Genomic DNA, 13,368 nt, shown 5'->3' with positions numbered 1-13,368 from the left:
ACTTTCAATCAGAAGGGTTCAATCTCTCTCCTGTGCGAGTTTGAAGCCAAAACAACAAATGCACTCAGAGGAGATAATGTTTGAAGAAAGGTGACCGGCTTTTACAAAACTTTTGTTTTGAAGGGGGGATTGTAAACTTCCTGTTAATTTTTGTTGGGGGTTGTCAATCTATGAAATGTAGGTCTAAGCGAGACCTACATAGAGGTTTTCGTTTCATGTTTCTCCGACATTCTTACCGGAAGTTACAAGCAGTTTTGTCTGTGTTTTCTTCCTAGGAGCAGTTTTTTCAGTGTTTTATTCAAAAATAGCGCTAGAGCGCAATTTCGAGTTTTGGGGTTTGGTTTTTTCATTAGATTGCAATATTCTCCAGTCCTTATGTGTGCGCCAAGTTTGGTGACTTTTGAAGCATTTTAAAGGGGTCAAATTACACAGCGAAGAGGCAAAAATTGTATTTTTTGCGAAAATTTTATTTTGAAGGGGTTTTTGCCAACTTCCTGTAGATTTTTGCTGAAAGAGGTGAGTGTATGAAAATTGGGTCTAAGTCAGACCTACATAGGAGTTTTTGTTTCATGTCGCTATGACATTCCTAACAGAAGTTACATGCAGTTTTGTCTGTAATTTTTTCCTAGGGGGCGCTAGAGCGCAATATTCATTTTCGGGGATTGGTTGCTTAATATGTTGGGAAAGTTTGCTATACCGACATGTGTGTCAAATTTGGTGAGTTTTGAAGCATGTTAAGGGGCTCAAATTACAGCGCGTAGGTGCGGAATAATAATAAAACACAGCAGTTTCAATAGGGTCCTTGGACCATGGCAAAGGACTCTGCGGACCCTAAAAAAGAATAAGAGACTTATGTTGGTCTTGCCAAGACCTGGACTATGGTGTGGTTTGTTTTCCTGTGGTGCAAAGCGATTGGAACGGACATGGCGTGAAGGTAAGGACATCTTTAATCTTAACTCATAAATATTACAAAAACAAAGGGTATAAACAAAAGGCGCTCTCAGTGGAGGTTAAAAACTGGGCTAAGAAAACTAAAACTCGCACAAAGGGAGAACTATGAACATAAAATAAAACTTACAAACTATGGCATGAAAAACTTAATTGGACTGAGAAAGAGCATGGATCATCGGCATGGGTAACATAGGCGCGTAGGAGGTGATAGAGGGTAAGTATGTCGCTGACTGCCTGGCAACTGCAGGCTTAAATAGTGACGTGGTGATTGACTACAGGTACATGAGTTCAAGGGAATCAGGTGTGTGAGTCGTGAAAACAGGCGAACTGATTGGCAGTCATGGAAACAAAAACAAACCAGGGTGTGCAAAAACAGGAACTAATGGAGTCAAATACAAAACAGACATAACTAAACAGAACATGATCACAAAGCAAATGTTGGTCTTACTTAAAAATGCACACATTTAGTTGTATTCAGTCTTATACGGCACTCACGGAAATACATTCTGAAATATTTGGCTTTCATGGCTCTCTCAACCAAAAAGGTTCCCGACCCCTGAGTTACAGGATCATACTTATGTACGTATGTACATATATTTATATGTGTATGTATGTATACATGTATATATGTGTATATGTATGTATATATGTGTGTATATATATATGTATATATGTATGTATATATGTGTATATATATATGTATATATGTATGTATATATGTGTATATATGTATATATGTATGTATATATGTGTATATGTGTATATATATGTATATATGTATGTATATATGTGTATATGTATATATGTGTATATATGTATGTATATATGTGTATATGTATGTATGTATATATGTATGTATATATGTATATGTATGTATATATGTGTATATGTATGTATATATGTGTATATGTATGTATATGTGTATATGCATATATATGTGTATATGTATGTATATGTGTATATGCATGTATATGTGTATATGCATGTATATGTGTATATGTATGTATATATGTGTATATGTATGTATATATGTGTATATGTATGTATATATGTGTATATGTATGTATATATGTATATGTATATATGTGTATATGTATGTATATATGTATATTTATGTATATATGTGTATATGTATGTATATATGTATATTTATGTATATATGTGTATATGTATGTATATATGTATATGTATATATATGTATGTATATGTATGTATATATGTATGTATATGTATGTATATGTATGTATATATGTATATATATGTATATATGTATATATGTATATATATGTATATATGTATGTATATGTATGTATGTATGTATATATGTATATGTATGTATATATATATATGTGTGTATATGTATGTATATATGTATATGTATGTATATATGTATATGTATGTATATATGTATATGTATGTGTATATGTATGTATATATGCATATGTATGTATATATGCATATGTATGTATATATGCATATGTATGTATATATGCATATGTATGTATATATGTGTATATGTATGTATATATGTGTATATATGTGTAAATGTATGTATATTTATGTATATATGTGTATATTTATGTATATATGTATGTATATATGTGTATATGTATTTATATATGTGTATATGTATGTATATATGTGTATATGTATTTATATATGTGTATATGTATGTATATATGTGTATATGTATGTATATATGTATATGTGTATATGTATGTATATATGTATATGTATATGTATGTATATATGTGTATGTATGTATATATGCATATGTATGTATATATGTGTATATGTATGTATATATGTGTATATATGTGTAAATGTATGTATATTTATGTATATATGTGTATATTTATGTATATATGTATATATGTGACAAAATCTCAAGAGTGTGTATGGTGTAAGACTATGTGTAGTCTTACACCAAAATCCCTACTTTAAAAAGTAGGGATTTTGAATTGAGAATCGACTAAAAACCGAATCGTTATCTCCAAGAATCAAATCGAATCGACTCACAACCCTACTCTCCAAAATGTTCATCCAGGTGTGCATACTGTAAAAAAATGAGATCGTACCAGAAATAAGTACGAGAAATTTAGATGTGAAAAGTATCGTAGTGCAGTGAGCATTTTTTATTCCATGGAAACTAGGAACAATCAGTAATAAAAATGTGTTTTTCTGTTAACTATCTGCATTTTAATACTCAACATGAGATTGGTTTACAGTATAAGGACGTATTTTCTGTTTGTGTGTGTCTTCCTCCCCCTGCAGGCGTTCGAGGACATCTACATCGAGAAGCGAAAAGTCATCAAAGTCATGTTGGAGTACTCCGACAAAGTCTTCTCCTACATCTTTGTCCTGGAGATGTTCCTCAAATGGATCGCGTACGGCTTCAAGAAGTACTTCACCAACTACTGGTGCTGGCTGGACTTCCTCATCGTGGACGTGAGTACACAAACACATTTCAAGTCGGACTTCACCGACTATTTCTTCTCAGGGTTGAATTTTGTTAGAATTCTGCACTTTATGTTCTCCAGAAATTGGACTATTGCACCAATATTGAAGTAATTTGAGGACTTTATCTCTGTGTGCACATAGAAAGCCAAAGTGGCTTTATTTACTTTATCTCTGTGTGGCTTTGTTTACTTTATCGCTGTGTGCACAAAGAAAGCCAAAGTGGCTTTTTTACTTGATCTCTTTGTGGCTTTATTTACTTTATCTCTGTGTGGCTTTATTTACTTTATCTCTGTGTGCACATAGAAAGCCAAAGTGGCTTTATTACTTTATCTCTGTGTGGCTTTGTTTACTTTATCGCTGTGTGCACAAAGAAAACCAAAGTGGCTTTTTTACTTGATCTCTGTGTGGCTTTATTTACTTTATCTCTGTGTGGCTTTATTTACTTTATCTCTGTGTGCACATCGAAAGCCAAAGTGGCTTTATTTACTTAAAAAAAAAAGAAAGAAAGTGTGCAGTGGAGCAAATAGCCCGAGGCCTGACTTGAGCACCTGTGTCACACAGATGGCGACAGACCGCTCTATTGTTAGGGTAAGTTGTAGGTAACAAGTCCCAGGTGAGTATCAACTCCGGGATATTAAAAAAAAACATAAAAAAAAACCTGCATTCGCATCAAAAATGTGTTTCTTTTTCCACAATTTGTTGTGATAGCAAACGCCACTGTCTCGCATCTTCTCACTTCTGCATGATATTTGGCATCGAGGACTTTGGTTTTTGTGTATCAGCAACAAATGGCGTGCCTCGTAGTTGAAGGTTTATCTACAGAAGATCTAGTCATGTGATTTAGCAAGACTGAAACTGTTTGCATACGCCAGGGGTGTCAAAACTGGTTTTGTTACCGCTGGGCCGCATTGGGTTAAAAAATTGGTCGAGGGCCAAAAGCCAACTGCATGTAAAGCTACAATCGGACCGAAGGCGGGGTACACCCTGGACAAGTCGCCACCTCATCGCAGTATGTGTATATATTTATACATGTATATGTATAAATGTGTGTATATATATGTGCCAAGCTGTGCTTTTTGAGGGGTTTTTTTTGCAAATTTTTCGCAGTCAATGGCGCGGTTTTTGCTTTTTTTTTAAAAAGTACGAATCACTAATAGAACGAGCATTTTTTTTGTTTTTTTTGCACATGCTATTTAGCTAGCACTTGTTATTTTGTATCTTAGTAGATACAGCCCAAATTGTTTAACTCATTTTCTGATAGTTTTTGTTTTTATTTCTTAGCATGTCTGATTGGAATATTTGCAAACGTGCCCTGTAACTCTGTGCGAAGCGAAAATTTTTGCAGTCAAATGCACCGTTTGCGCTTTTTTCGAGTATGAATCACTGATAGAACAAGCATTTTTTTTTTCACATGCTATTTAGCTAGCACTTGTTATTTCGTATCTTAATAGATACAGCCCAAATTGTTGAACTCATTTTATGATTGTTTTTTTTTCTTTCCTAGCATGTCTGATCGGAACATTTGCAAACGTGCCCTGTAACTCTGTGCGAAGCGAAAATTTTTGCAGTCAAATGCGCTGTTTGCGCTTTTTTAGAGTGTGAATCAGTAAAAGAACGAGCATTTTTTTTTTTTTTAGTTTGCACATGCGATTTAGCTAGCTTTTGTTATTTCGTATCTTAATAGATACAGCCCAAATTGTTGAACTCATTTTATGATTGTTTTTTTTTTCTTTCTTAGCATGTCTGATTGGAACATTTGCAAACGTGCCCTGTAACTCTGTGCGAAGCGAACATTTTTGCAGTCAAATGCACCGTTTGCGCTTTTTTAGAGTATAAATCACTAATAGAACGAGCATTTTTTTTTTTTTTTGCACATGCTATGTAGCTAGTACTTGTTATTTTGTATCTTAGTAGATACAGCCCAAATTGTTGAACTCATTTTCTGATTGTTTTTTTTTCTTTCTTGGCATGTCTGATTTAAAAATTTGCAAACGCGCCCTGTAACTCTGTGCCAAGCGAAAATTTTTGCAGTCAAATGCGCCGTTTGCGCTTTTTTCGAGTATGAATCACTAATAGAACGAGCATTTTTTTTTTATAGTTTGCACATGCGATTTAGCTAGCACTTGTTATTTCGTATCTTAGTAGATACAGCCCAAAGTGTTTAACTCATGTTGTGATAGTTTTTTTATTTTTATTTCTTAGCATGTCTGATTTAAAAATTTGCAAACGCACCCTTAAATGTGCGACACTTTTTTGGAGGTTGTTTTTCTCAAAATTTCTGCAGTCAAATGCACCGTTTGCACTTTTTTAGAGTATGAATCACTAATAGAACGAGTGTTTTTTTGTTTGTTTGTTTGTACATGTTATGTAGCTAGCACTTGTTATTTCGTATCTTAGTAGATACAGCCCAAAGTGTTTAACTCATGTTTTAATTGTTTTTTTTTCTTTCTTAGCATGTCTGATTTAAAAATTTGCAAACGCACCCTTAAATGTGCGACGCTTTTTTGGAGGTTGTCTTCTCAAAATTTCTGCAGTCAAAGGCGCCGTTTGCGCTTTTTTCTAGTATGAATCACTAATAGAACGAGAGGTTTTTTTTTTGCACATGCTATTTATCTAGCACTTGTTATTTCGTATCTTAGTAGATACAGCCCAAATTGTTGAACTCATTTTCTGATTGTTTTTTTTAAATTTCTTAGCATGTCTGATTTGAATATTTGCAAACGTGCCCTGTAACTCTGTGCTAAGCGAAAATTTTTGCAGTCAAATGCGCTGTTTGCGCTTTTTTGGAGTATGAATCACTAATAGAATGAGCGTTTTTTGTTTTTTTTGTACATGTTATGTAGCTAGCACTTGTTATTTCGTATCTTAGTAGATACAGCCCAAAGTGTTTAACTCATGTTCTGATTGTTTTTTTCTTTCTTTTATTAGCATGTCTGATTGGAATATTTGCAAACGTGCCCTGTAGCTCTGTGCGAAGCTGCACTTTTTGAGGGTTTTTTTCGCAAAACTTTTGCAGTCAATGGCGCAGTTTTCGCTTTTTTTAAAAAGTATGAATCACTAACAGAACGAGCATTTTTTTTTTTTTTTGCACATGCTATTTAGCTAGCACTTGTTATTTTGTATCTTAGTAGATACAGCCCAAATTGTTGAACTCATTTTCTGATTGTTTTTTTTTTTCTTTCTTAGCATGTCTGATTGGAATATTTGCAAACGTGCCCTGTAACTCTGTGCCAAGCGAACATTTTTGCAGTCAAATGCGCCGTTTGCGCTTTTTTAGAGTATGAATCACTAATAGAACTAGTGTTTTTTTTTTAGTTTGTTTGTACATGCTATGTAGCTAGCACTTGTTATTTCGTATCTTAGTATATACAGCCCAAAGTGTTTAACTCATGTTCTGATTGTTTTTTTCTTTCTTTTATTAGCATGTCTGATTGGAATATTTGCAAACGTGCCCTTAAATGTGCAACGCTTTTTCGGAGGTTGTTTTCTCAAAATTTCTGCGGTCAAAGGCGCCGTTTGCGCTTTTTTCGAGTATGAATCATTAATAGAACGAACATTTTTTTTTTATTTCGTATCTTAGTAGATACAGCCCAAAGTGTTGAACTCATTTTCTGATTTTTTTTTCTTTCTTGGCATGTCTGATTTAAAAATTTGCAAACGTGCCCTGTAACTCTGTGCCAAGCTACGCTTTTTGAATTTTTTTTTGCTAAATTTCTGCAGTCAAAGGCGCCGTTTGCGCTTTTTTCAAGTATGAATCACTAACAGAACGAGCATTTTTTATTTTTGTAGTTTACACATGCTATTTAGCTAGCACTTGTTATTTCGTATCTTAGTAGATACAGCTCAAAGTGTTTAACTCATGTTCTGATTGTTTTTTTTTCTTTCTTAGCATGTCTGATTTGAACATTTGCAAACGTGCCCTGTAACTCTGTGCGAAGCTTCACTTTTTGAGGGGTTTTTTGCTAAAATTTCTGCAGTCAAAGGCGCCGTTTGCGCTTTTTTAGACTTTGAATCACTATTAGAACAAGCATTTTTTTTTTTTAGTTTGCACATGCTTTTTAGCTACCACTTGTTATTTAGTATCTTAGTAGATACAGCCCAAAGTGTTGAACTCATGTTCTGATTGTTTTTTTTGTTTCTTAGCATGTCTGATTTGAACATTTGCAAACGCGCCCTGTAACTCTGTGCGAAGCTGTGCTTTTTGAGTTTTTTTCCACCCCCAAAAATTTTGCAGTCAAAGGCGCCGTTTGCTTTTTTTTAGAGTTTGAATCACTATTAGAACGAGCATTTTTTTTTTTTTAGTTTGCACATGCTTTTTAGCTACCACTTGTTATTTCGTATCTTAGTAGATACAGCCCAAAGTGTTGAACTCATGTTCTGATTGTTTTTTTTTTCTTTATTAGCATGTCTGATTTGAACATTTGCAAACGCGCCCTGTAACTCTGTGCGAAGCTACACTTTTTTGAGGTTGTTTTCTCAAAATTTCTGCAGTCAAAGGCGCCGTTTGCGCTTTTTTTAGAGTATCTTCTTTAGATATGTCACATCTGTATTTAGATTTTTATAAAGAAAATCCACACTCTTGGGACTCTACGAGTGCTAAATTATATATTTTTTTTAACGCACCCATTGGCTGAAATTTGACGAGAGAGACAATCTGGCGGCTATTTTTTAAAAGCTTCTTTATAAAACTCACTCTATTTGATATATATACATATGTCAATATGCATATATAGCGGAGTATGCACGCATGGACATGCACGCATACTTGTCTGTGTGTTGTCACGTCATGAGTGTTTCCTTGGCAACCATCCACCACCACCACCCCCCCCCCCTCGCCCTCTCCCCCCCAAGGGTCATTCGACAGCGGAAAGTCATTTTGTTTTGTCTGTTTTGGATGTAGAATAGAGTGGAAGTCTAAAAACTATAAAAAACAAAACAAAAAAGATTTAAAAAAAAAATTTTTTTTTTTACTTTTTCCTAACTGTGGAATGTCCCAAATCATAGCAACTTTAAATTATTGTCATGTTTTTATATATATATATATATATATATATATATATATATATATATATATATATATATTTATAACTTAATACTAATATAATAGTACTAATAGTAAAGAACATAATGTCATGGCTGTCTTGAGTTTCCAATCATTTCTATAACTCTTATTTTTTTTGTGATAGAGTAATTGGAGCACATACTTGTTGGTCACCAAAAAAAAAAACATCCATGAAGTTTGCTTCTTTTATGAATTTATTGTGGGTCTACTGAAAATGTTACCAAATCAGCAACTTTCTGTTATGGTTTGCAGGGGGAGATGACGGCGACAGACACTAGAGGTTGATTTTACATTACACTACCACCACCATTCTTGACGGTAGGTCTGGTGTTCCTGGGATTGAAGGCCTCACCTTGTCGTCTTCAAAACATATTGCTGGGTTTTGTGGCCAAACTGTGAGGACCCGTTTCGCATCGTGATGCGGGGTTTGTTCTCCCAGGAATGCAGATCGGGGTTCGGACACAGCGTGCAGGTAGGAAGAAAATGATTTATTTAGAAATAAATCAGACGGTAACGAAGAAAAAGGTGCTCATAGCACTTAAGGCAAAAACAAAAGGAGCTAGCGTGGGAGCTAGGAGGTAAAAAAAAGAGCCTAGCGTGGAAGCTGGCAGGTACAGATCAGGAAACAAACGTCGTCATCTGTTGTATGAAACAAATTTAGGAAGCCAGACCGAGTGAGGCCGTAGCACAGACTAAATAGCCCTCTGATTAGTGCCCAGGCAACAGGTGCGCATCCCGAACACTAAGCAGAGGCAGGTGAATGTAATCGGCCGTCCTGGCAACTGAGACACGAACTCAAAAGGTGCTGGAACACAAGTGAACCAAAAAACGTAAATAGACTATGATCCCGGCAACGGATCATAACGCAAAAAGGTCAATTTTTGTTTCATCGGACATCACATGGACAAAGATAAGACCTTCTGGAGGAACGTTCTGTGGTCAGATGAAACAAAAATGGAGCTGTTTGGCCTTTAATCCCAGGACTACCATGCCTACCGTCAAGCATGTGTCGTGTTCTGTGGTCACGTTCTGTTTGGTTTTGGACTCATTGTGCACTCTTGTTTGTTTTGTCACCATGTCAACCCATTAGTTTTCACCTGTCCTCATGTCACGCACCTGATTCACTTGGACTCACAACACCTGTTGTCAATCACCACGTCACTTTTTAAAGCCTGTACTCGCCAGGCAGTCAGCCGGGCGACACCATCTTCTACACACCCATGCTGGTGATCCAGGCTCTTTTCTCGTTCCAACTAAGTTTTCGTTGTTCATGCCAAAGTTAGCAAGTTTTGTTTTACGTCTATAGTTTACGTTTTAGTCAAAGTTTTTGTTTTCATAGCCAACTTTTGTACCTCCGCAAATATTAACATTTTGCATTTTCAGTAGAGCCATAATAAATTCATAAAAGAAGCAAACTTCATGAATGTTTTTTGTGACCAACAAGTATGTGCTCCAATCACTCTATCACAAAAAAATAAGAGTAGTAGAACGTATTGGAAACTCCAGACAAGCCATGACATGATGTTCTTTACACGTGTATGTCAACTTTTGACCGCCACTGTACTTGTTTTGTTCACGCACTCAGCTTCACTCAATCATTCTCGTCATTTCTATTCCAGGTGTCGCTGATAAGCCTGGTGGCAAACTCCCTGGGATATTCCGACTTTGCTGCCATCAAGTCTCTGAGGACGCTCCGCGCTCTGCGGCCCCTCAGAGCTCTGTCCAGATTCGAGGGCATGCGGGTGAGAACCGAAACCACGCTGCACAAATATTGGACGGCGGACAGAACGTTTGTTTAGCTTGGACGTGTTGTGGAGGCGACGTGGTCACGTGTGCCCCATCGCATATTTCTTAAAGTGTGTGGGGTCCCCGTTTTGCGTGAATAAGTGTGTGTAAAAGGGCATTGCATATGGGCCCCATTTTGCGTGAATAAGCGTGTGTAAAAGGGCATTTCATATGGTCCCGTTTTGCGTGAAGAAGCGTGGTTAAACGGGCATTTCATACGGTCCCCGTTTTGCGTGTATAATCGTGTGTAAAAGGGAATTTCATATGGTCCCCGTTTTGCGTGAATAAGCTTGTGTAAAAGGGCGTTTCATTTAGCCCCCGTTTTGCGTGAATAGGCGTGTGTACAAGGGCATTGCATATGGGCCCCATTTTGCGTGAATAAGCGTGTGTAAAAGGGCATTTCATATGGTCCCCGTTTTGCGTGAATAAGCGTGTGTAAGAGGGCATTTCATATGGTCCCCGTTTTGTGTGAATAAGCGTGTGTAAAAGGGCATTTCACATGGTCCCCGTTTTGCGTGAATAAGAGTGTGTAAAAGGGCATTTCATATGGTCCCCGTTTTGCGTGAATAAGCGTGTGTAAAAAGGGTATTTCATATGGTCCCTGTTTTGCGTGAATAAGCGTGTGTAAAAGGGCATTTCATATGGTCTCCGTTTTGCGTGAATAAGCTTGTGTAAAAGGGCATTTCATTTAGCCCCCATCTTGCGTGAATAGGCATGTGTAGAAGGGCATTGCATATGGGCCCCATTTTGCGTGAATAAGCGTGTGTAAAAGGGCATTTCATATGGTCCCCGTTTTGCGTGAATAACCGTGTGTAAAAGGGCATTTCATATGGTCCCCGTTTTGCGTGAATAAGCGTGTGTAAAAGGGCATTTCATAAGGTTTCCGTTTTGCGTGAATAAGCTTGTGTAAAAGGGCATTTCATATGGTCCCCGTTTTGCGTGAATAACCGTGTGTAAAAAGGGCATTCCATATGGCCCCCGTTTTGTGTGAATAAGCGTGTGTAAAAAGGGCATTCCATATGGCCCCCGTTTTGCGTGAATTAGCATGTATAAAGGGGCATTTCATATGGTCCCCGTTTTGCGTGAATAAGCGTGTGTAAAAAGGGCATTTCATATGGTCCCCGTTTTGCGTGAATGAGCGTGTGTAAAAGGGCAATTCATATGGTCCCCGTTTTGCGTGAATAAGCGTGTGTAAAAAGGGCATTTCATATGGTCCCCGTTTTGCGTGAATGAGCGTGTGTAAAAGGGCAATTCATATGGTCCCCGTTTTGCGTGAATAAGCGTGTGTAAAAAGGGCATTTCATATGGTCCCCGTTTTGCGTGAATGAGCGTGTGTAAAAGGGCATTTCATATGGTCCTGTTTTGCGCGAAGAAGCGTGGTTAAACGGGCATTTCATACAGTCCCCGTTTTGCATGAATAAGCGTGTGTAAAAGGGAATTTCATATGGGCCCCATTTTGCGTGAATAAGCATGTGTAAAAGGGCCTTTCATATGGTCCCCGTTTTGCGTGAATAAGCGTGTGTAAGAGGGCATTTCATATGGTCCCCGTTTTGTGTGAATAAGCGTGTGTAAAAGGGCATTTCACATGGTCCCCGTTTTGCGTGAATAAGCGTGTGTAAAAGGGCATTTCATATGGTCCCCGTTTTGCGTGAATAAGCGTGTGTAAAAAGGGCATTTCATATGGTCCCCGTTTTGCGTGAATAAGCGTGTGTAAAAGGGCATTTCATATGGTCCCCGTTTTGCGTGAATAAGCGTGTGTAAAAGGGAATTTCATACGGTCCCCGTTTTGCGTGAATAAATTTGTGTAAAAGGGCATTTCATTTAGCCCCCATCTTGCGTGAATAGGCGTGTGTAGAAGGGCATTTCATATGGGCCCCATTTTGCGTGAATAAGCGTGTGTAAAAGGGCATTCCATCTGGTCCCCGTTTTGCGTAAATAAGCGTGTGTAAAAGGGCATTTCATAAGGTTCCCGTTTTGCGTGAATAAGCTTGTGTAAAAGGGCATTTCATATGGTCCCCGTTTTGCGTGAATAACCATGTGTAAAAAGGCATTTCATATGGTCCCCGTTTTGCGTGAATAAGCGTGTGTAAAAGGGCATTTCATAAGGTTTCCGTTTTGCGTGAATAAGCTTGTGTAAAAGGGCATTTCATATGGTCCCCGTTTTGCGTGAATAACCGTGTGTAAAAAGGGCATTCCATATGGCCCCCGTTTTGCGTGAATTAGCATGTATAAAGGGGCATTTCATATGGTCCCCGTTTTGCGTGAATAAGCGTGTGTAAAAGGGCATTTCATAAGGTGCCCGTTTTGCGTGAATAAGCGTGTGTAAAAAGGGCATTTCATATGGTCCCCGTTTTGCGTGAATAAGCGTGTGTAAAAGGGCATTTCATATGGTCACCATTTTTGCGTGAATAAGCGTGTGTAAAAGGGCATTTCATAAGGTTCCCGTTCTGCGTGAATAAGCTTGTGTAAAAGGGCATTTCATTTAGCCCCCATCTTGCGTGAATAGGCGTGTGTAGAAGGGCATTGCATATGGGCCCCATTTTGCGTGAATAAGCGTGTGTAAAAGGGCCTTTCATATGGTCCCCGTTTTGCGTGAATAAGCGTGTGTAAGAGGGCATTTCATATGGTCCCCGTTTTGTGTGAATAAGCGTGTGTAAAAGGGCATTTCACATGGTCCCCGTTTTGCGTGAATAAGCGTGTGTAAAAGGGCATTTCATATGGTCCCCGTTTTGCGTGAATAAGCGTGTGTAAAAAGGGCATTTCATATGGTCCCCGTTTTGCGTGAATAAGCGTGTGTAAAAGGGCATTTCATATGGTCCCCGTTTTGCGTGAATAAGCGTGTGTAAAAGGGAATTTCATACGGTCCCCGTTTTGCGTGAATAAGCTTGTGTAAAAGGGCATTTCATTTAGCCCCCATCTTGCGTGAATAGGCGTGTGTAGAAGGGCATTTCATATGGGCCCCATTTTGCGTGAATAAGCGTGTGTAAAAGGGCATTCCATCTTGTCCCCGTTTTGCGTAAATAAGCTTGTGTAAAAGGGCATTTCATAAGGTTCCCGTTTTGCGTGAATAAGCTTGTGTAAAAGGGCATTTCATATGGTCCCCGTTTTGC

General features: G+C 37.6%; 1 protein-coding gene across 3 annotated transcripts in view; it reads left to right on the top strand.

The window, feature by feature from the left end:
* The window catches only part of LOC133545012 (sodium channel protein type 4 subunit alpha B-like), a 132,916-nt gene that overhangs the window by 105,781 nt on the left and 13,767 nt on the right, over positions 1–13,368 (top strand). For 2 of the 3 annotated variants that reach the window (XR_009804707.1, XM_061890297.1), the window contains exons 20-22: positions 3,226–3,399; positions 3,973–3,999; positions 10,093–10,215. Coding sequence is in view for 2 of the 3 variants with exons in the window: in XM_061890297.1 (XP_061746281.1) it covers positions 3,226–3,399; positions 3,973–3,999; positions 10,093–10,215 (324 nt within the window). In the remaining variant the exon portion in view is untranslated. The remainder of the gene's footprint in view (positions 1–3,225; positions 3,400–3,972; positions 4,000–10,092; positions 10,216–13,368) is intronic. The other variant, XM_061890298.1, reaches the window with a different exon arrangement.

This window comes from Nerophis ophidion, linkage group LG28, assembly GCF_033978795.1.
Source record: "Nerophis ophidion isolate RoL-2023_Sa linkage group LG28, RoL_Noph_v1.0, whole genome shotgun sequence".
In the NCBI taxonomy this organism is placed as follows: domain Eukaryota; kingdom Metazoa; phylum Chordata; class Actinopteri; order Syngnathiformes; family Syngnathidae; genus Nerophis; species Nerophis ophidion.
This window is presented reverse-complemented; position numbering and strand designations above follow the sequence as displayed.